This window comes from Anser brachyrhynchus, assembly GCF_964034855.1.
Source record: "Anser brachyrhynchus genome assembly, chromosome: 16".
NCBI lineage: Eukaryota > Metazoa > Chordata > Aves > Anseriformes > Anatidae > Anser > Anser brachyrhynchus.
In genome coordinates, this window is record NC_137734.1 from 9,371,331 (window position 1) to 9,392,579 (window position 21,249).

The window sequence follows — 21,249 nt, forward strand, 5'->3', positions numbered from 1 at the left end:
ATTTCCATTAATGCCCTGCATTGACAGATGATTTCTTGATTAATGCAATCAGTAAAGCAGTGCTGTTTCAGAGTGCATGAAGGCTGTTTGCATAAAGGACCTAAACAGTAGGGGTTGTACTTGTGGCATAGGAAGGCTGCTATTTCTTCTTCTGGGGTGACTTCAATCCATTTTCCACGCCTCCTTTCTGTCTCTTAATTTCTGTCTCAGTGTTTTACGTTCTGTTTTCTACTTGCATTGAAGCAACTGCTCCTACCTTTTTGAAGGACGGAATGGAAGTGTCACTCTCTAATCTATTTGGAAGAGTTCCTGTTTAGCAGAGGGAATGACTGCAGCGTTCTCAGCCTTTAACAGCCAGAGGCAAGAAAAAGATTTGAAATATGCAACAATGTCATTTTTTAGTCAGCTACAGAGACTTCATTGTGGAGTAATGCAATTCCTACAGAGCTATCTCATGCAGAGACTGAATGGCACCTTTTACTTTTCTTTCCGTTCTGAGTCACAAACTGAGGCTTGGGCTGGGGATGCACCACGAGGATGCCAAAGACCTGAGCAAAACCTTGGACTTGAATGTTGTTGCAGGTGAAGACTGCTGGTTGATTGCCCAGCCTAGGCAAGACTGGTCGAAGCTTTAACTCTGCCTTCTGCCCAGCTGATTGAGGCAAGCTGCAATGGGCACTCAGAGCTGCAGCAGGACCTGTACTGGGGGAGAACCTCAGGGTGGTTACTCTGGCTAAAATGGCTGACTCCCTTCTTCCCCCTTGTGTAGGAGCCACTCGTATGAAGCAACCTCAGCTCCCTTTGAACTGCAGATCTCAAGACCAGAGGGGGAGAAAACAGTTCTGTGCGGAGAAAACAGTTCCTTCGCTCTTCCTAACGAGCCCTGCTCCTTGGAAGAATAACCCACTGCTTACACAGCTGAGAGCCATATGTCAGGCCACAAGATAGTAATTGCGCAAAACTGAATGGGAGCTGTGACAGGCCCTTGGAAACCTAAGGAAAGGAGGACACACTGACCATTCCAAGCATCATGATGCCCATGTATGAAAACCTACCTGCTTTCTCATCCAGTGCTGCTAGCACAAGGACTTGTCGCTAACTGGATGGCAATGCGACTTGAGCAGTTCAGAGAACAACAGGCAATTTTGTGTCGTATATTGCTGAGCTGCAGAGAAGGCAATAGATTTCTACAGCTTGATTATTTAAAAATTGGGTTGTTTACTTGCATTATGGGACTGTGGAACTCAGATAAAGAAGCTTGTATGTTCATGTAAGAATGTTGAGTCAATCTCATTGCTATCGCTAATTTTACGGAGGAATATCAGCCATACAAATAACACCTAGCTGCAACCCAGCTGACATCTCATGATTCATGGAGTAAATTTTTGAACACTTTCAATGCAACCTTCAGTTTTTACTTCTGGCTTTGCTTGCGGTCAGCTCTTGTGTGCCAACAGGTTAATTTGTTGGTTCCCAAACTACTTAGCCTATGTAAAATGAGGCTGTTTTAATGTTTTTTTATGAGCACTGTCTTTTAGTCATTAAAAGCATTCATGGACTAGTCATCATTCAGTTGGCACAGAAATACACTTTCAGTTAAATAAAAGGAGCAAACAGTCTAACATGCAGGGTGCTGATAGCATGTTGCCTGTGGATTTGTTAGTTATTTAGTTGCTGGTGTTTAAGAGTTAGGGCTAACATTTCCAGGGCTCCTTGGAGCAGGTGTTGGGAAGTACTTGGCTATGTTTTGGATGTGAAGCTTGATGTGGTTAGGCTGGGAGTTTGACTGGTACAAACCAGGTTGCTGGTTTAGATGTGAACTAGTGGCACTGCCAGTGCTGCCAACCACGGGTTCTTTCTGCTAACGTCTCTGTCTGTTCTGACACATGAGGGGAAAATATTGATTGCCGGGGGGTCGTGCTGCTCATCCCTCCCCTGAGCGGGCTGCTTAGAGAGAGACTGGCAGAGTCCTTTACAGTGGTGACCCTGACTGCAGAGACTGCCATCAAGGAGCGATGCTTGACTTTGTGATCCAAATGATTTATTAAACGATTTATTAAGAAACAGCTTTGAACTTGAGACTCACTTTACACTGGAAGTGCTGGATGGCTGTCAGATGTTAAGTACTTTTGTACATGTTTAATGAGCTTAGATTGGAAAAAAAAAAAGGCATAATGACACTATCCACATTTCCTTATACATTTGCTTATCCATAGTAAATCACTTGGTGATAACACTTTTGTCTTGCAAGTTTTGCTTGCTCCTGTGCCTATCATCCTAGCGTGGTTTGAGTAACTTGGAACAACCCGTCATAGGATACATACGGGAAATGTGTGTCAAGAAAGAGGAAAAAACCATAAAAGGTTGCATTTGGGGTTATTTTGGAGGCTGAGGAAACTGACAATGAGAGGAGCTCCCTGACATTCAAAGTGTGGTGTGTAAGTGGCGGATGGCCCTGGTCTGGGGACAGATTCCTGATAAGAACTCACTAAAATGCAAATTCTTATCTCAGAGAGGTGGGTGGGTTTTAGCTACATGGCAAAGTCTCTGGTCTCATGGGACTTTGTCTAATCTGACAACTGCTTTGAATTCACAGGGAGCCATTTGCTGCTAACATTGTCACTAGGAGGCTCGAGAACCCCCTTTCATTTTGTTTGAAGGGGCAGGAACAGAAGGCTGTAAAACTTTCGAGCTGGTAAAATGCTTCAGACTCTGAAACCCAATTCTTATGCACAATCCAGGTGGTTGTGGGAACAATGGACAAGCCTGCTGCAGATAAATATCAGTGGGCTGTGGATTATTTAATATGTGGGTCACAGGGGGTGGGGAGATACTGCGGCAGAAGTTTATCTGATGTTGTCAGAACTGATCAGTGGTTAATGCCCTGTATTGTTAAGCAAGAGACTCAGGCTACGGACGTAGTAAACAAAACAGTGTCGGGCTTTATCCTCTGGCCCTGAGGCCAAGTGTCACGATCTGGTCTTGCCTTGTCCCCCCCCATCTGTCCTAGTCTCAAAGTCGGGTGGCCGCATCCAGCCTGCCTCCTGGCAATGGTCCCTGCCCCGTCCTAACGCTGCCACCCTGCCTGGGATGTGGTTAGGGCAGCGTGAGGACGCCTGGGTCACAAGGGTGCCAGGCGCTTTTCCAGCACTTCTCCAGCAGTATTCCCAGGCTCAGGCCAATGTACTGCTGCTGTTAGCCTTCTAGGATGGGCATCCCACCCCCCCCCCGTCTGAGGCACATGTCCCTGAAATAGGGCTGGGGTAGAGCAGGAATGCCTGTGGCAGAGGTAATGCCCAGCCCCAGTGCGGGGCTGTCTGGGGGTGGCCGGGGATGGGTTTCCTTCTGACGCTCTGTGCTTAGGTGAAAGTTGTAGGTGCCAGGCCACAAGTGGTGGCAATTCATTTGGCCAGCCTTCCGTAACTGATTTCTGTCACTGCTGACTCTGTCATTGTCCCAATGTCTTCCGTTCTCTTGGTCTGTGCAGGAGGGAAGGGAGAGGAAATGCAGTCTGAGCGGGTGGGGGCTACTTTAGGACATCGTGAAAGGGAAGCAGACTGCAGTTACCTAATTCTGACTGTCACTGCTAACAGTTGGGAGCTGAGATACAGTAGACTGAAAGCATGTTGGTCCTTCACGTGAAGTGCTGCTTGCTCATTTCTGTTTTATTTACTGCCCTTTTTACTGTGGAAAATCCAAGGCTTCAGATGATACTTGCTGGACACTTGGATATTATTGTGATTTTTTTTTTTTTACCTTATATCCCTCTGGATGCTGGCACTTCTGTCTCTGTCATGTTACCGGTGCTGTGCTCAGAAATCATCTCAGATGGGAAACAGCTGTTTGTGAGGAGAGGGTTTTGACAAGATGCAGAAAAGGGAAGAACAGCGGGGGGAGGTTTCCAAAGAGAGCTGCAGAAGTACGTTTTTTAGGAGCATTCAGTTGTCAGAGGCACGATCCCTCAACAGGAAAAGATGGATGTTGGAGAGGGGCTTTTCCCAGAACGTGGTTCCTTTGTCAGCTCTAATACCAGAGCATGTGCAAATAGCCCTGTTACAAAGAAACGCCTCCTTCTTTGCATCGGCACAAGTGTTTTGTTCACATGCATGGAGAGCAAGTTCTGGAAGCTTGTCAGTAAGCAAATGATGATTTGGGGGCTCTTTGGGCTAAAGATAATTTCTTTGGGAAATAATTGAAAGGTGAGATTTGCTGATTACGTTATTTATAGAAGACAAAAGTGCCACTGGAGTTCTTAACTTAGTCGTTTAATGGTATGAGGCACACAAAATCCAGTGTATTTAGTGGTGCAGTATCTATATTTTTGCTGGGCTTTCTATTGAGCCAGGCCTCCAGCTTTGCCACGGCTGACTTACTAGCTTACTAGTATTCTGCTGGATCCTGTCCTCTGGCCTTCACGTTCCACCCAGATTCTCGGTTTATGTTGCCTTGTTTTACCAGGGTTTGCAAAGCGTTTGCACAAGGACCGATAGTCTGCCTCCTCTGCTCAGAGTAACTCCACTTAGGAGTTAGGGAACAAGAGAAGAAAGCATTTAGAAACAAAAATGAACCAATAAAGTTAAAATGTATTGACAACTTTTGAGCTAAACACAACTGGAAAGAGTATTGGTTTTGAGTGAATGGAAGAAGTCAAACAGGACAGAGTGGTACTTCTGGAGTTAGAACGGTCAATGCAGACATAGTACCTCATTTCATAGCCTTTCACTGTTCGCCAACCATGATGGCTCTGTGAAAAACTCAGTTCTGGGCAGTTCCTGCTATAAAATTAAAAATTTGTATACAGGTTTCTTTATTACTTCAGTTTCTGTTGTTGGTTGGGCTTGTATTTTTTGTATGTTTGCCAAATGAGGCACGACTTTCTTACTCTCTTTATTTAGTGAACAAAACATTCCCTGAAGTAATGCATGTTTTCATCTCTTATTTGACTATTAAGTTTCTCTTGCCTTAAATATTTAATGTACTCGATTGCATTCTGACATGGTGAACAGGTCAAGCTGATGAAACTTTGCCTAGTAGATGGATATTTTTTTCTGGTGAAGGGTGCTGGAAATTTTCTTCAGTTACACTGAGTAGCAGAGGAAAAAGAAAAAAGATAGGATACTTAGGATGATATTCTGCTTTGCATTATGTTTGGCAGAGCATCTTTTTGGGGCTTCTGCTATCTCCATGGACTTTATCTTGCAGGATGCTGAAGCCAGGAGGAGCTGGTGAAGCTCAGCCTGCTCTAGCAGGTGCTATCACCTTGCAGTATCAGCCTTTTGTATATAAATATGAACATCATCAACAGCAAGCACATCTGGGAATTTCACTCTGACCTGTTTCCTTCCACATCTAAAACCAGCTTAGTATGCATCTTGACATCAGATAAGTTAGAAAGTATGGCTAGTCTTTTGGTTTTGTCTGTTACACTGTGTATGCAGCATATGTCACAGGAGATCCTTTTGCACAATAGACGCCAATGAGCAGTTGCACAAGAAAAAGCCACAATATTTGGAAAGTAAAGTATGAATCAAATTTTTACAGCACACAACCAGAGGAACTGAAATTTGCAATCGGCAAGCAAGAATTAAATTGCAGTGGCAGCAGTTGCTGTGTCCAGGTGGTGTGTGTTTGGAAGCAAGGCTGCATGACATAAGTTCTCTTTTAATGTGGTTCTGGGTGAGCTGCTGGGGCAGCATGGTATCAAAAAAACAGCTTAACCCAGTGGAAAGAAAAGTCTCAGGCTGTTTTTTTTCTCAGGCTTTGGAAAAGAAAATTTTTGCTTTGAAGTGCATTAAGAATAAAGATACTGGTCTGTGTTTATGCGGCACTTTTTCAGCTTTATTCTCTCAAAGTAGAAAACCAGCATTTAGCAGATGGAGAAACTGAGGTCCAGAAAAGCATGATGACTTGCCTGAAGGTTGCAGAGGAAGTAACTAAGAGAGCTGGCATCTGAAGCTAAATATCCTATCTTGATCCTTCATTTCCCTTAGGAGAAAAACCAGAGTAAAAGATGTCACACAGGCTATACATCCTGGTGGAAAAAAAGCAGCAAGAATAATACTCCTTTAATTCAGTCTTCTGGCAACCAGCTGACAAATCCTTGGCAGTTAATGCTCAATGAACTGGTGGTCGTAGCTCTGTTCCAAGGGGACTGTTAGGCATAACCAGAAGCAGTGTTGGCAATCTCTGTGCACAGACCAAGAGTCAATGACGATGTGGGATGCCGGTACTCTCAGAACTGGAAAATTATTAGTGCTGGATGCAAGAGACTGTCCTCGGAGAGTTTTCCTGCTGTAGTCTGCTGATGTGAACATGAAGTGTTGAACATAAGTCTCAGCTCTTCAGGAATTGCCAGTCATCAGCTTCCCATTGCTCTCAGTGAGTAATAAAAATGTAAATAAAGAAGTTACTTTATGTCTTAGAATTACTTAGTGGCAGTTGTCTGAACAGTTGTGCTTATGCTAGAATCTCAACAAGTGCAAGTGCAAACACTCAGACATCTGGTTGTTTCACGCTTGCCTAGTCTGCTTGTGTGTATGTTAGCTGCTCTTCTCAGCACTATGCAAAAATACTTTATTAAGCAGTTAGTGCAAGCCTGAGTTCTGCAATCAAGCCTCTGCTGAGCACAAAGGGTCTAAAAGACAGAAGTGAAGTGAAATTGTCAGTGGTTTGAATGTACTGCTTGTGCTGCCCTTATGTTCACTAGGAAATGCCAGCCTGTTCCAGGAAAGTGAAACTGTCAGAGACCAAACAAAATCCGAGCGGACATTTGGAAAAAGCTTAGTTAGAGCTGTCAGTATATACAACACTTCACTTGTGTGGCTCCCCTCTACTTCTTGATTTTGGTGAGGAGCCGGAACTTTGGAGATGCCACAGACGGGAAGCTTCTTCTCAGGCAATTTTTAGTTCCAGTGTTCGGATTTTGAAATCGAAAGAGAATTGAATAAGCCATTGAATCCTGAAGTTCACTGCGCAAATCCATTTTTCACAGCAGGAGGGTGTATGTTTTGGGCCTCTATGCACACTTCTGATCTTCCAAGGCTTCAGCTGCCTCCCCTTCATTTGCTTTGAAGATTTATCTTCAGTCAATGCTCTTGTTGGGTGTTGTCCTAGTTCATATTTTTGCGTAAGAGGACTTTTGTTCATCAGATGCATCCAAGGGGAAGGAGAGAACATTGTATTTTCAGCCTCATCATCCCTACTGTTGGAGCATGCAGGTGATGCTGTTGTATGGCCCAAGGGAGATGGACACATAAAGGCCCACTAGGGTTGGGTTGATTCACACAAAATTAATGTTGTGGATGCTTGAGGGTTATAATCTTGGTACTTCCTAGTCATTGCAAACAATTGGAAATGCTAGGGAACGCAATATGCCAGTACTCTGGAATCCCTATTTCATTCACACTGTTAGTTTAGACTACAGTAGACTGAACCAGAAAGTATTCCCATTCATTTTACTCTGTTTCACTGCTTCTAACTTATATTCGCAAGCACATTTAGATGGGTCTACATGATGGTTAACATGGCAGTTATTGCCTTGTGCCATTCCTAGAACCTGAAGTCCTAGGAAAGCATGACTGGGGGTTCTGTTTTAGCTCCCGTAGTTCCCAGGTCAGCGTATAAAGGCAGGCTTTTATGTTGAATTGTAGCAGGCAGTTCTTTAGCAACAGATGTGTGTTCTGTACACCTTTCTCTGAGGCAGGTGTGACCTTCAGGAGAGGAAGGACCAGAGCAGAGGACAAAAATTGCTTCAGCCATCTCATTTAAATTGGTTTGTAAATGTGAGTCACAGTCCTTAGCCCAAATACATGCTAATTAATAGTTTATGGCTATCAGCAGAACCAGTGGCTGAGGGTTAGGTATTTGTCTGTTTTGCCACATAAACATGGAAAACACTGGAAAAGTAGTGGGGAATATACCTAGGGGCTTTGAAACTCGCCGTGTGCCAGAGCTCCTCTGCTGGAGCCCTGAGCCGGAGCTGTAAGCCCAGCTGGCGCACGGTACCCTGGGGGTGGTGTTTATTTGGGCTGTGAGGGCGGAAGAGCTCAGATGTGGTCTTGCTTTACAGCTGCTTGTGTCTAGACCGAGCTCGGATGGCTGTCCAGCCTTGTGCTCATCACCTGAGTCATCTACAGTGAGCCCCCAGCCATCAGAACAGAACCTGATTTTTGGAAGAAGTGTTAAATACAGCTGATGTCTGAGTGACAGTCTCAAAGGAGGAAGAGAAACGTGCTGTCTTATTCTGCTTCTGTTTTCTAGGCTTATGTTTTTTTTGTATTTGCTGTGTAAGCAAGTTTCAGTGGAGCTGGTGTAATTGTTCAGAAGGATTGAGACTTTGGGTGAAGTGGAAACAAATTCCCTAGGTTCTTTTTGTTAGCTTGTTCTGTATGGGGGAGTAATTTGCACTTTGGTGTCTTTTTTTTCTGACTAACTATACACCAGGTGTGGCACTAGTGACATTTCATAATCTTCATGGCGAAGCTTCTTATTTACATATTACCTGTCCGTTCTAATGTGTGTTTAAGTCAAATTTGGCTAAATGGATCATTTCTATCTTCATTCATCATTATATAAATCTTTTTTACACTTTTAAGGCATCTTACAGAATCAAAAAGTTTTTCCCAGCAGTGTAAACACGAGGCAGTGACCCACCCAGGTACAAATCTCCCTTGGTAACGTGGTACTTCGTTCTCAAACTTCCTTGTCTTTCTGGGGCAGCTCTGATGCTGCCTTTAGAAACTTTTGGGCAGGGTGCACAATGCCATCCACTGGGAATTTTCCTCAATTCAGAGACACACAGCATCTTTGCCAGCATGTATTTCATATGAGACTCTGTGATATTGGGGTTCTGGGATGCCTCTCCAAAAGGGTAATCTGCTTTGGCGTACCTGGAAGAAAAAGGCTTGATGTGCCACGATATGTACATCTCCTTAACAGCATTCTTCAGAAAATTGAGGGCTTCTGTTTATTTTTCCCTGGTGAGGCGGGCCTTATCTTTTGTACTTGTTAGTGGGGTTTTCGTGTTTGTAGGAAGGGGTATTTATCAATTTCAGATGTGAAGTTCTGACATGCACTGAAACCCTGCAGCATTTTCTCTCCCCACATCTTTGTTTAATCTTCATTGAAGGGAGATCTACCTGAGGTGTGCAGTGTTGGGCGTACCAGAATTTCATACCCAGTGAAGAAGTTCTCATTGGTTTTAGGTTTTAGGCAGAATATATCTTGGGAGAGAGATGGAGAATAACTGAAATGCCACTTCTCTACATGTTCTGTCTTTTCTTGTAGAGATATAGGGGCAGGATTTTTGTGAGGTAGAAAGATATAAAAGTTTTTCAGCTCAGAGACCATTGACCTAGAGAAGTTTTCATGGATCCAGAACTTGAGCAAAGTAACTATGTGAAGGTCTCCTGTTCCAGGAAAATGCTGAAAAACTGTTAATTTATAGCAATATCTTTAGAGCTATTGGATACGAATTTTCTGCCTCAGTGTTTTCCCCTGATTTTAGTGTTAGTTGCATAAAACCCTGCATTTTTCCTGCATATATCTGCCCTTACTGTTTATTCACCAGCTCTGATTGGAGCTACCCCTATAGCTATTCTAGTATAAAATAGCTTTTTTCAAAGTGACTCTCGGACTGATTTTAACCATCAAGGTGTGATAAACAGAAGGATGTGAAATAAAGTAACTTCTTTCGTTTGTGTGAAGGTTTCAGTATTTATAAAGGAATTATGTACCAAGGATGTAAGGAAAATGGTAACAGAACAGATTAGAAAAATCAGGTTTTTATATATTTCAGATTCAAGTGAATTGTGGTTGTGTGTATGTGTACAAACTGAATTTTGCAGGCAGTTTTACAAAGCAGGAGTGGTAAGATTTTAAAAACATTTCTGAAATTGGTTTTCTGTGCAGTAAGTGGTGAACACACAACAGCCAAGGGAAGGGATTCTCTTATGCTCATGCCAGTATAAAAAGGGGTGGCATGTGCAGGTCCCTGCCTGGCTGGCTCCTGGGGCCCGCATGCTCTGCAGCAGGAAGGTTCTGCACCCCAAAGGAGTCACAGATGCAGCCTAGCAAGAACATCACCCCCTTCCTACGAAAACATCTTGTTTGAAAGTAAATTGCTGCTAGTTTGGAGCAATTTCCATTTACTGCCACAAAACAACCTTAATGTTTGTTTTCAGTTTCTTAAACTTGTGTTGGAATAGTTCCTCCCCCCCACATACCTGCTTTCCCCATTTATTACTGTGGAGTACCTTCCTGACTGGGGGGGAATTAAGGGGTTCGTGCTTCTTGGGAGTGAATTCTTGGCTGTTACTCATTCAAGTGGAATCTTGATGAGTTTACATAGCAGTCATATCTCCAAATTCATAACTTATTGATGCATGGTACCAACCATTAAAGCATGCATGAGCTGGAAATGTTTGCGGAGTGAAGTGCGTTATGGAGGACATTCATGCATAAAGAGTGTGGTGCTAAATATTAGATGATGCTCCTCCTCTGGAGCTCATCGCTGCTTTCCAGGTCTCCAGTTCTCCAGCTGCAGTGGCTGTTCCTTCAACAAAATAATCATCATAAAACAAAAGCGGCAGAAGACTTACTGTTTTTCTTTTTCCCCTCATATACAGCTAGGTAAACGTTTCCTTAGATGAAACGCCGGGGAGGTATAGGTTCTCTTCAGTGCTGGGAACACAGACATTTCAATCTCTGCTGATGTTAGTCTTATGAAGAAAAAATTAAGTCCGCAATTGAGTAGAATAAATTGAGCAGCAGTTTTTTCAGAGGCAGACATAAATTGAGCAGAACAGTATGACCAGTCCATAAGCTTGGTATGATAGTGACAAGAAAGCATCTCATTTCAGTTCTGGGTGGTAGCGCTTTGTTGGAGAGCGCATTCGCTCACAGCAGAGCTGAGAGAAGGCACAGCACGCCCTGGAAGAGAATGAGAAGGAATTGTTGAGGAGAGAAGACAGGCCAATTTTCAATCCCATCAGAAGACTTGGGAACTGAGATTTACTTTTTCTTTTAAAAAGCAATTGGAGAGCTGTTAGCATGGGAAGAAACTGAAATGCCGTTTGTCTGTCTGACTTCTTTCTGCCCTTTCCTACATGCACACCCTAAGTGTTTGTATACAAGAGCATGGTCCATACAAGTTTCTTTGTCTGGATCTGCCACCTGGAATGTTCTGGGTGGATGCCATGCTCATCGGCGTAGCTCAGGTTAGCCCTAAGTGCCCTTTTGGTGCCTTGAACCAAGCTGGCTGATGCTGCTGAAGCCAAGGAGTAGCCCTCACAAACTTGCTTCCAGCACAGAAATGGTTCCAATTAGTAGGGTCTGTTCTCTCCTGCCTCTTCCATTTTTCTTCCTCCCTCATTTGTTCCAAAGCTACCATTCCCCAGGTTGCTACCAGCACAGTTCTGTTAAAGCAGACGTGGCTCATGATGCCAGTGATTTGCAACTAGTGTTTAACCGAGCGGTGTTCCTTCTGCTCAACAGCAAAATTACTTGATCATATTTTGTTCCTACAGCGTTGAGGAGGCTAGCGCTATGGCTATTTACATGTAGCTACCAGTGCGCCTAAAAAAGAAAATTACTTTTGCACCTAGCAGTTTTCATAGCACTTAGTCATTCCAAGGCAGGCTATGCAAGCACCTTGCAAGTGTTCTCATTTAAAACATGGAAAGAGCCCTGAGAAAAAGTACAAAGAGGTTTTAAGTCAAGTGCTGTGACAGCAAGATCTCCATCTCTGGTTGTTTGATTCCTGATGTATTCATGGAAATGGGATTTTGCATGTTTTTGTAGAAAAGCAAAATCACCTAACTCCATTAAGAATTGTCTCCTCCTAATTGGGACAACGTGCGAATTTCTGGCTAGTCACTTGGGTAAAAATAATAACAGCATGTTTTGTCTGCCTGGGTTCTCAAAGGTATAAATCACTGGACCGCTTTCAGTTGTACAAATTCTCATTCCAAATCCTCGTGGGGGAACTAGATGCTGCTGTCGGCTTTCCCTGTGCGCCTGGTTCTGCTGTCTGCGCACAGGAGCACCCTACTAGGATGGAGGTTTGCTGTGTGAACAGGAGAATTTTGCCCATTGTTCCTAAGTCACAGTTCGGCTCCAGAACCTGGCTGGTCTCACCTTTTTTGAATGTTCTTGGCATCTATCTGTCTCATTTCCAGTCATCTTTGTCCTGGCTGGTTTCATTTTGCTGTGAAGTGGCTTCCTCACACCACTTCCTTAGTTGTGCAGCTGCGTTTTTTGCTCTTGTAGACAGCATTTTCCCCTTAGCACTCTTGCCTCTCAGCCTGATATTCCCACACTTTATAAATATGCTTGCAGTGGTGCCATAAGCTGTCCCTTCTTATTTATGGATAGAGTTGCAAATTTGATCCAGATGGTGCTGTTTTCCAAAGTCTGCTTCTGAAATCTGCTTGCAAGATATGATCTGCCTGAGCATATGCCCTATCGGCTGTTTTCAGGAGATCTCCTTTCAGGAACCCTGGCTATTTTTGCTGTATCAAAGTTGTGCTTTCCTAAATGCTGTGAGTCCGTGGGCTTGCATCCTTTTTGTTTGCCACAGCAGCACAGGCAGTCTCTAAAAGCTGCTTAGACTTAATTGTTATTTTGACATAATCGTTTCCAAGAGACTTTGTGCTCTTTTAGCTTAATGAGAACAAAATATTATTTTACGATACGTAGTAAAATGACAATTAATGATACCATTAGTAATAATTACTAGCTTTGTACCAAGAGACATTTGACAGTAGCTCTGTCTGTAATAAGGATGTGGTTTCTCAGAGCACATAACCGAGTGCCAACCACATTTAATGGCAATGTGCTGGCTGGGTGTGTCCGTGCTACCCAAGACCACTCGGTTTGCACGCTCTCCTTCTCTTGAGTTTCATCTCATATCATTCACACTGCTTTTCTTTTGTTTCTCCCCCTTTTTCTCTCTTTATGTGCTTATATTCCTTTCTGCTAAAATCTGAAAGAATATCACCTTTGGGGTGTGCCGTAGCAAATTTTCTCAAACAAGCAAATTGTCACAGAATGCCTTGAGGAGGTCTCTGACAGCTTCAGTTTTACGAGGTTGTATCTGAGCAGAGCAGAGTACGAAAACACAGCTGGATGTCAGAGGTATGTAGTGAAGTCTGTGCTTCAGTCATGCTCAGCCCAGCTTGTGGAATGAGAGTGTACAAGCACTGAAAAAGCCCAGAAACCTACTAGGTAATTAAAATTAAAACAAAAAAACCCAACCCTCTCTTGACTTTAAAGTGTTGGTAGGCCTCTGCTCTGTATCGCTTGCCATGTAGCTCCTGGGTTGGTCCTTAATCATTGATTTACACGTTCAGCTGCATGTTGTTCCAGGTAGAGATCATAGCAGCAGTTTGGCAGGAGGAGCACAGGTGACATTGTCGTCTTCCATGGGAAGCCTGACATGTGCCTCTTCATGGGACAGAGCTTTGGTTTGTCCATACATTGAGGTCCAGTAGCAGCTGGCTTTGAGGAGACTGTGAATAATTAGTGACTGGGGCAGGGCCTTGTCCTGAGCTTCCGGAATCGCACTGATTGCATTGCAAAGAAGACTTGCAGAACTGAGATCTCTTACCATTGCTTTCCACACATTCAGGGTTGGGGGATCTTCACAAAGAATTCTTCTGAATGTTGTGCTACCCTGCACCAAACATGTAGGACAGGGACGTAAATCCTCCTGCAGGTGACCTCCAGCTGCTGTTGACAACTACCGAACAGATAGGTGCTTCGATGTGTACAACTGAGGCAATTTAACTTCTCTGTTCCAATGGAGGTACAAAATCTCAACAGTGTGTTAAGTGCTCTGTAAAAGAGAGGCCAGAGCACTCTCCTGCTACAGAAGAGCAGACATTCTGTTCCCTTGCGTTGGCATTGCGTCTTTTATAGTCGTTTCTGTAACTTTCTAACTCCTTGAAGGAGTTTGGCTGTCCTGTAGTCGCAGCCCCTCTGTGTGCACCTCTGGGAGTGCTGGCCCAGCTGTGCTCTGCTGGAGGCAGCCACTCTGCGGGTTCACTCAAACGGGAGAAGGATGCAGAGGTTAAGCTGAGAAATTGCTCAGACGTTGTGAATGATCCCAGTCAAAAGATACATAGCGTGAACGTATAGCACAGAACACACAAACGGATTAAGCTGCCTTCGTGTTACCCTGTTGTTCTTACAGCTCTGCAAAGAGAGGGACTCTATTCTAAATCATTTTCATGTTAGTGGAGTGCTGAGGCAGATGACTTAAAATATAGACTTGTCCTTTTTTGTATCTTGTGCAGTGTACTGCTGAGCAAACTTTGTAAATGTTTGTCTTAAATCTCATAGATGCCCCAAATCGGGGAGAGTTTTCCACTTTCATGTCACTGTTGGCTCGAGCAGCCCCATGAAAAAAAGGGACAGCTCTGTTTTCTCACAGCAGAACATTCGGTGTTGTGCTGACCCTTGCTGAGAAGGCCTCCTCCCTTCTGTACTGCTTTATAATAAATCAGAAAAAAAAAACGTAAAAATAAAAGCTTTTTTTGGTTCCGTCCTCAAATCAGATAGCTCTAAGCAAGTCTGGTTAGCATTTATTATTTTTGTTGCTGTTACCAGGGAAGTCAGAAGTAATTTCCACATGTGGTACCTTCTCTTACCGAGCTGCTGGGGGAAGGGCTGACTTGCTCAGGTCTTAGGGATGTGAAAGGCGGACAGAAGGGAGTCAGCAAGAGGTGCCAGGTTTGCCAGGGATTCAACTGATTTGAAAGAATAAGTTGCCTTGATTCCATTATTTTTGCAAAAGTTTGTCTGAAGACCTTCAGAAACTAGGGATTAATTCCCCTCCCCACCCATACAAACGTCCTTTTGGGTGAATAGATTCCTCAGTTTCTTCTAAGTGAAGTATTTGAAAAGAAATATTGTCATCAGATGTATGGCTTAGTTGAAAACTGTTTCCTGAATTATCTGTTTTTCTGCCAGTCAAAACGTCTGTTTCCATAAATGAACTTTTTCAACCAAAACCCAGAAATTATCTATAACACAGTTAGTTCAGTTTCAAGCTTCTGGTTTAAAGCTTTTTTTTATGTAAGTGTATATATATATATTTTTTGTATGGTTATGAAGTGTTCTTAGTTATTATCTGTAACACATTTTAATACATTCGGATGTTCTGCAGGAAGGTAAGTTTCAACATCAGTGTTGTGAATTTTTGTGAGCCAGAGATGTAGTGAACGAGCATCATCCTGTGCAGGATGAGAGTGGGAAAGAGCAGTGTAATGCTAAGATGTATGTACACTGTCAAATTGCCTTTTTTCATGTTTTAGATGGATCCTTTGATAAGGGTTTCCATTCCCACATAAAATCATGGTATTGTAGCTGTTTGGAGAGCTTGGAAAAGAAGGGACATGGAAGAAAAGTGAAATTATGGTAAACATATGGTGCAATTAACTAATTAAGTCTGTGGATTTGTGTCCCAGGTTGCGCTAGACATTGGTGGTTGTTTTACTATAGCTTTTGCTTCTGACACCCCACTTTCTCTGTTTGACATAGCAAGTGAAACGTGTGGAGTCCATCGTGGACTCCAGGTCCTTTCAAGTCGCCACCTGTTGCAGCGTTCAGTTCCTCTTTTGTTTTAACACTGCAGAGTGTTATTAAATCAGCTTTATGCAGCGAGCAAGAATTACATCACTAAAAATTCAGACTGCAATGAGGAAATAGGAGTGCTCTGTTAATCTCTTAATTTTTTTTTACCCTCTTCAGTGACTCAGTGCACATAAAATATATGCATATAGGGAACATGTTTGTAGCCTTTCCTCCTGCTTCTCCGTAGCTTGGTATTACAGAAGTTGCAGCTTAGGCTTGCACGTTTTCCTCTGAACCTTTTCGTGCAATACCAAGGGTATCTCACCTTTGCAGAGCTGTAGTTCTCCCTGAGCTGCCGCTGAGGTGCATTACCATAGAGCAGTCTGCCCACACGCTTAGCGTGCGGAATAGCAGTGGGCGGTTTTGTTGTGTTCTGCCACAGCCTTTGATGCAGACAAGAAATTCCCCTGGAAGCCTGGGAGCCATTTTGAGAACAGGTGCCAGTGCTTGAGAGCTTTGCCTTCCCTTCTTCGCACGCACCGACCTCTGAGGAGTGTGAATTTGATTTATGGGGAAAGACAGAGAAAGGTGGGTTGGGGAATAAGGAATAGGAAGGAGAAAAATTGGGGAGGAGGCAGGGAGAGGGGAGAAGTGGCCAAGTGAAAGGGAAATGGAGAGAGACAGACAAGACAGAGAAAGAACTGTTTCCCCTTTTATGCGGAAAGGGAGCCTTCAAATCAAGATGACTTCGTTCAGCTGTGCAGGCCTCTTAATACCCATGAACTTGCAATTAAATGCGGAAGTGGCAGACAAGAGACGAGCTAAAAGGAGATATTGTTAAATACTCAGCATTGGAGGATGCAGGGGGGAACTCAGTAAAAGGACAGAGCCCGAGCCATGAATAAGCACTCAGTTTGCTGGGATTTTGCTGCTGGTGGGAGGGGTGCTGGAGGTGCTGGAGGCCTCAGTCATTCAGAAACGCTGCAGTGGCAGAGGCCCTTTGTCCTTCTCCCCTGGATGCTGCCACAAAGAAGTTTTATTCAATTTCATGGTGCTGAGTCGACAGGCCTCTTTCTGCTAAACGAAGGGTGTCTTCCCCGGGCCAGGCTCTCGGAGAGCTTTGCAGAGAGTCTGTGAACCTCGGTTGTTGTTTGGCTTGGAAGTACATTGTTTGCTGCTTGAATTTCTCTTGATCTCTTGCCTAGATAACCCCAACTGGTTCCCATTCTGCTTTGGAAAATAATATGCGCCCAGTCAGTTTTTCCTGGATTATTTTACAGTACCAAGACACCCAAGAGGAATCGGGACTGTTGCTTTGTTGGGTGGCCAGAAAGTTTGGAAGTGTTTCTTGTTTTCTTTTGGGTCACAGGGTAAAAGCTCACCTACCCTCCTAGTGACAGATAGTTTGCACGTGATTGTGCGTGTTTTGAGTAACATCTGCAGCCTGGTGAGAGGTAATCCCCACTTATTCCTGTAAATTCATTTTACCCTTTGCTTCTGGCCAGAAGATAAACTCTGGTAGTGGAGAGATCAGCTAAAGCTTGCGAAGCATTCTGGAATTCTTTAGGTTGGAAGATGGGAAGATGCTGTGTCTGTGTGAGGTTCCTGGGAACCAGGGGCCGGGAGGGATTTCACGGGGATCCCGGAGTGCTCTGTTACTGTGAAGCAAATACAAAATGCCTAAAAATTCATTTATGGCTTAAGTACTGTCACTTTGAAGCAAGAATGTTTGGTAACCACTTCTTCCGCATTGTTTCCTGCCATATTAGTACACCCTGTTCAAATTAACTGGAGAGGACCATGCCAAAACCCAAGCCTTAAGTAAGACTACTTAGTCTCACAGTTACTGGATTTATGTGTAACATTATGTCAGCAACATGAATTTGCTCATTTGCCCAGGTAACTCTAGAATCAGTTTTAATACAGCCTTATGCTAAAGGATGTGGTATGATCCATTAGTCGGAGTACAGGCAACAGAGACCCATTTGTAGCTTTGCCATTAAGTAGATGTGCAGTTTCCAGCATTTCATTTATCTGCAACTGTACTTTGCAGTGTGATTGTAACTGTACTGGTAGGAACCTAATCCCGACGTGTTTTTATCCAGAACTTGTCCACATAAGTTAAATTTAAGAAGTGATTCTGATGGAAAGAACATGCGTTGTGTTACTCAGGCTTAGTCAGGAGCGCAGTGATCACAGGCATCTCTGTTCCCCCCTGTTGCTTGTGGGATATATTTGGTGCACGGTACGAATCCTGGTGGGTCTGTAGGTCAAACACTTGAAGCTCTCTCTGAGGTAGACCCAAATGCACAGCTTGTGTTCATAATATTTCAGGATGTATTTACTAGTCACGATGACTAGGAGGACCTGGTTGTTTTTTTAAAGACTGTTATGATGAGCCATGACCTCCACCTTCAGGACATGAGGCCGTGTTCTAGGAATCCGATGCTGAGTTACCTGGTAAGCAGCAGCACAAGGCTGGAATCTGCCCTTGAGCTAAAGAAGCAAGTGATTTGCAATTTGTAAGACTTTAACCCCAGCTTAGTGCCTGCCATGGAGGCACATGTAAGTATAGAGGAGGTCCCACTGAGGGAGGTTGTTAGTGAGGTCTGAAGGAAAACCCGGTGTTGTTCTGAATGGGATGTCTGCTTCATGTCTTCAGGAAACTGATGGATTCTCGAAAGTTTGATTTCCTGTACTATGACAGAGAAGTAGATAGGATAAAGCTGCCACACTTATTTCAGTGTCGCGTACTTCTGAGCGTTGGAGTGGGAAGAGGTTTTCTGAATGTTAGTGAAGGCTTTAGTGGAACATGAGGGATGCTTTGACCTTAACAACATCTGGTCTACACGATCCATAACCTGTGAGAGCAGGGTGGGATTTCTCACTCCATAATCTGCCAAACTCACTGAAGTAAAGGAGACATAACTGGAATTAAGATTGAACAGAAAGGGAACGTTTTGGGGGGATCAAACCTTATTTCATGAGTCTGTGGCAAGCGTCTGAAATGCTCATGTATTAAAGATGTTTCTGTAAACTAGGTTTTTGGGTTTTTTATTACTCTAAGGACCGAAGCAGTATTCAGATTATAGCACGTGACTGGAACTGAAGTGTGTCTATTATTAATAGCGACTAGGATGTGCCCCAGCTCGTAGAGGCTGAAAGTAGGTCACCGTTCTGGCTCCTCGGTAACGCTCCAACTCAACCCCAGTTTGTCTGAGCACATGGACTTGTGCTGAGGGAAGCCCCTGAATGGGGTGATTATTTTGGTAGCCTCTTTGACTGGTACCGTGCTAACATTCTGCCAGTTTCTTTTTGCTTAGTTTGCCAAAAGTCGTCTTATTTTGTTTGAAATTATGTAGGTGGTTATTTTATTTCCATCACTCTGTACAGGACTGGATTCAAGAGGCTGACCTGTGGCGGTGCTGCTGTGGAAGGGACAACAAGCAGTTTGCACTGCTGTCGTTTTGCAGGGAAGAGATCCTGAGAACCAGTGCCCAGGGAAGTGGTTGAGTCACCATCCCTTGGAGGTCTTTAAAAGATGTTTAGATGTTGAGCTTAGTGATATGGTTTAGTGGAGGACTTGTTAGTGTTAGGGCAGAGGCTGGACTCAGTGACCTTGGAGGTCTCTTCCAACCTAGATGATTCTGTGATTCTGTGAAAACTAGTAGTTCTCTTTGTTACTGCAGCACTCTGTGGATTAGGCTTTGTTGTAAAAGAGACATTTGGCTGCCTGATACCAATTGTCTGCAAATTATCTCTGCAACGTAAATGTGTCTGTTAAATAACTCTGTTGCATTTCTAACTTCTCAGTCAAGTATACTGGCTCTGGGTAGCGTGTATTGCACTACCCAGCATCAAATATAGACTCCTGGTAATTACAGACATCTGGTGGGACCAGCTTTGGATTTGATTCTGTGCCCAGCACACTTGGCCATCCACATAATGTGCTCTCTCTCACCAATGGCGTTCACCCAGAGATTTTTGCAGGCACGGAAAAAAAAATACTGAAAATTTGGCCTCTTTCATCAATATAAGCAACTGCTTTGATCACAAACTAGAAAATAGTTGGAAGTCTGAGAATGCCGTTCAGTCTTAAGCACAAGTACCCTAAACTGTTAGGTATTTACTCGTGTCAGACCACTACAGTCTGCTCTCTCTCCGTAGTTGCCACCATCAGGATTTATCATGAGTTTTGTAAGATCTGGTTGTACATATAACATTGGCAGCTGTACTTATGTGATCAGAAGAGAATCCTAGCTTACAGTTTTGACATAGTACCTTTCCAATTCTCTTGGCCATAACTGAAAGCTTGAAAACTTAAATTCTAAAGACTTTTTTTTTGTGAGCAGAGCGCAATCTGCGGTAACATTGAAAACTTCAGATTTTTCTAACCAGATTATGTTTTATCAGTTAGGGTGTATCCCACAACCACACTTTGTGTAGATCAGTAGAACTAAGAGTGAATTCCTGCTAGAGTCTTTGCAAGGCATTGCTTTCTGCTTCATAATCTCATTTTTATGGGAGGCTTAAAGTTTTGTCAAAGGTGGGAATGATTTAGAGGTAAATGGATAGTGCAGGTTAAAACAGTTCTGCTGATCTGAGACTGCTTAAAACCTTTGACGTGCAAGACTTGGGGACTTTGGACCCTTCTCATCTCTGCAGCATTTTCAATTGCTCTTTCACAATGAAGCTGCTGTCCCTGGGTACTTGAGAGGGAGTAATCCGAAGGCACACAACAGAAGGGCAAGTTCCCCTCCCCTCCACTGCTGTTCCAACAGGACAGGGGGATAATCTGGGAGTTGATGAGAATCGCCTTTCTTCAGGGACACGTGGCCTGTTGGGTTGGTGTGTGCAGTTTGTGCCCCTCAAGTGTGGGGTGCAGTGGTCAGGAATGGGCTGCTTTTCTCTAAATCAGCGTCGAGCATCCTGCCCTTTGTTCTCCTTCTCATCTGGAGGTGTTTGGCCCTGCACTAACAGGCCAGCTTCAGCGCCCTCCCAGTACAGCTTCAGCAGCTGAGGGCAGGGTTCAACCACAAACAGGTCAGGATTTGCACTGGGCGAGCAATGGAAGGCCTGGTGGAGCCCCTTAAATACTTTTTGGCGTATCTCAGGTCTGTGAAAGAACTGGGTCAGTAATCAGAGAACAGGATGTGTCCCAAATACACGCTATCAGTGTATGCCTACTGCTTGTAATCAACACTGTCAAACTTGGAGGGGATGTAAAATAAAGCAACCCCCCAAACTGAGCCTGCTTGTGTCTCCCAAGCTTTTGTTTGTGGTTAGGGAAAGCATTGCTGGGAATTTGACTCAGAGCAGTTCATCTCTCCCATCTCTTCCAGCTCTCAGTACTTCTGGCTAATATGGTGACTTGGCTCTTGTGCAAAGATTCCTGTCGAAGGAAAGAAGTGTCTGTTTATAATTTTTATTTCTTTCCTCTCTGTTTTCAAGCATATGGAAAATATGTGGAATAAACAATGTTGAATGCATTTGTTCTCCTCTGTCATCTCCATGATTTAATCACTACTGGGGCTGCGTTGTGCTTTGCCGGCATGAACGCTTTGTCTCATGAGGCCTTTCGAGCTGCTGCATGAGTTGTTTGCTGCCTAAACCAAATCCCTGGAAAGGATTATTGCCCTGTGGCCAGCAGCCATCTGACTATTTCTTGAAATGCCC

The 21,249-nt window shown here is 43.8% G+C and overlaps 1 protein-coding gene across 4 annotated transcripts in view; it reads left to right on the forward strand.

The window, feature by feature from the left end:
- The window catches only part of PREX1 (phosphatidylinositol-3,4,5-trisphosphate dependent Rac exchange factor 1), a 172,425-nt gene that overhangs the window by 9,350 nt on the left and 141,826 nt on the right, over positions 1-21,249 (forward strand). For 2 of the 4 annotated variants that reach the window (XM_080558288.1, XM_080558289.1), the window contains exon 1: positions 770-4,134. The exons of the other annotated variants lie outside the window; for them this stretch is intronic. In XM_080558288.1, the coding sequence (XP_080414414.1) occupies positions 3,868-4,134 (267 nt within the window). In that variant the 5' untranslated portion in view covers positions 770-3,867. Of the gene's footprint in view, positions 1-769; positions 4,135-21,249 lie in introns of those variants that run through there. 4 annotated transcript variants of the gene reach the window in all.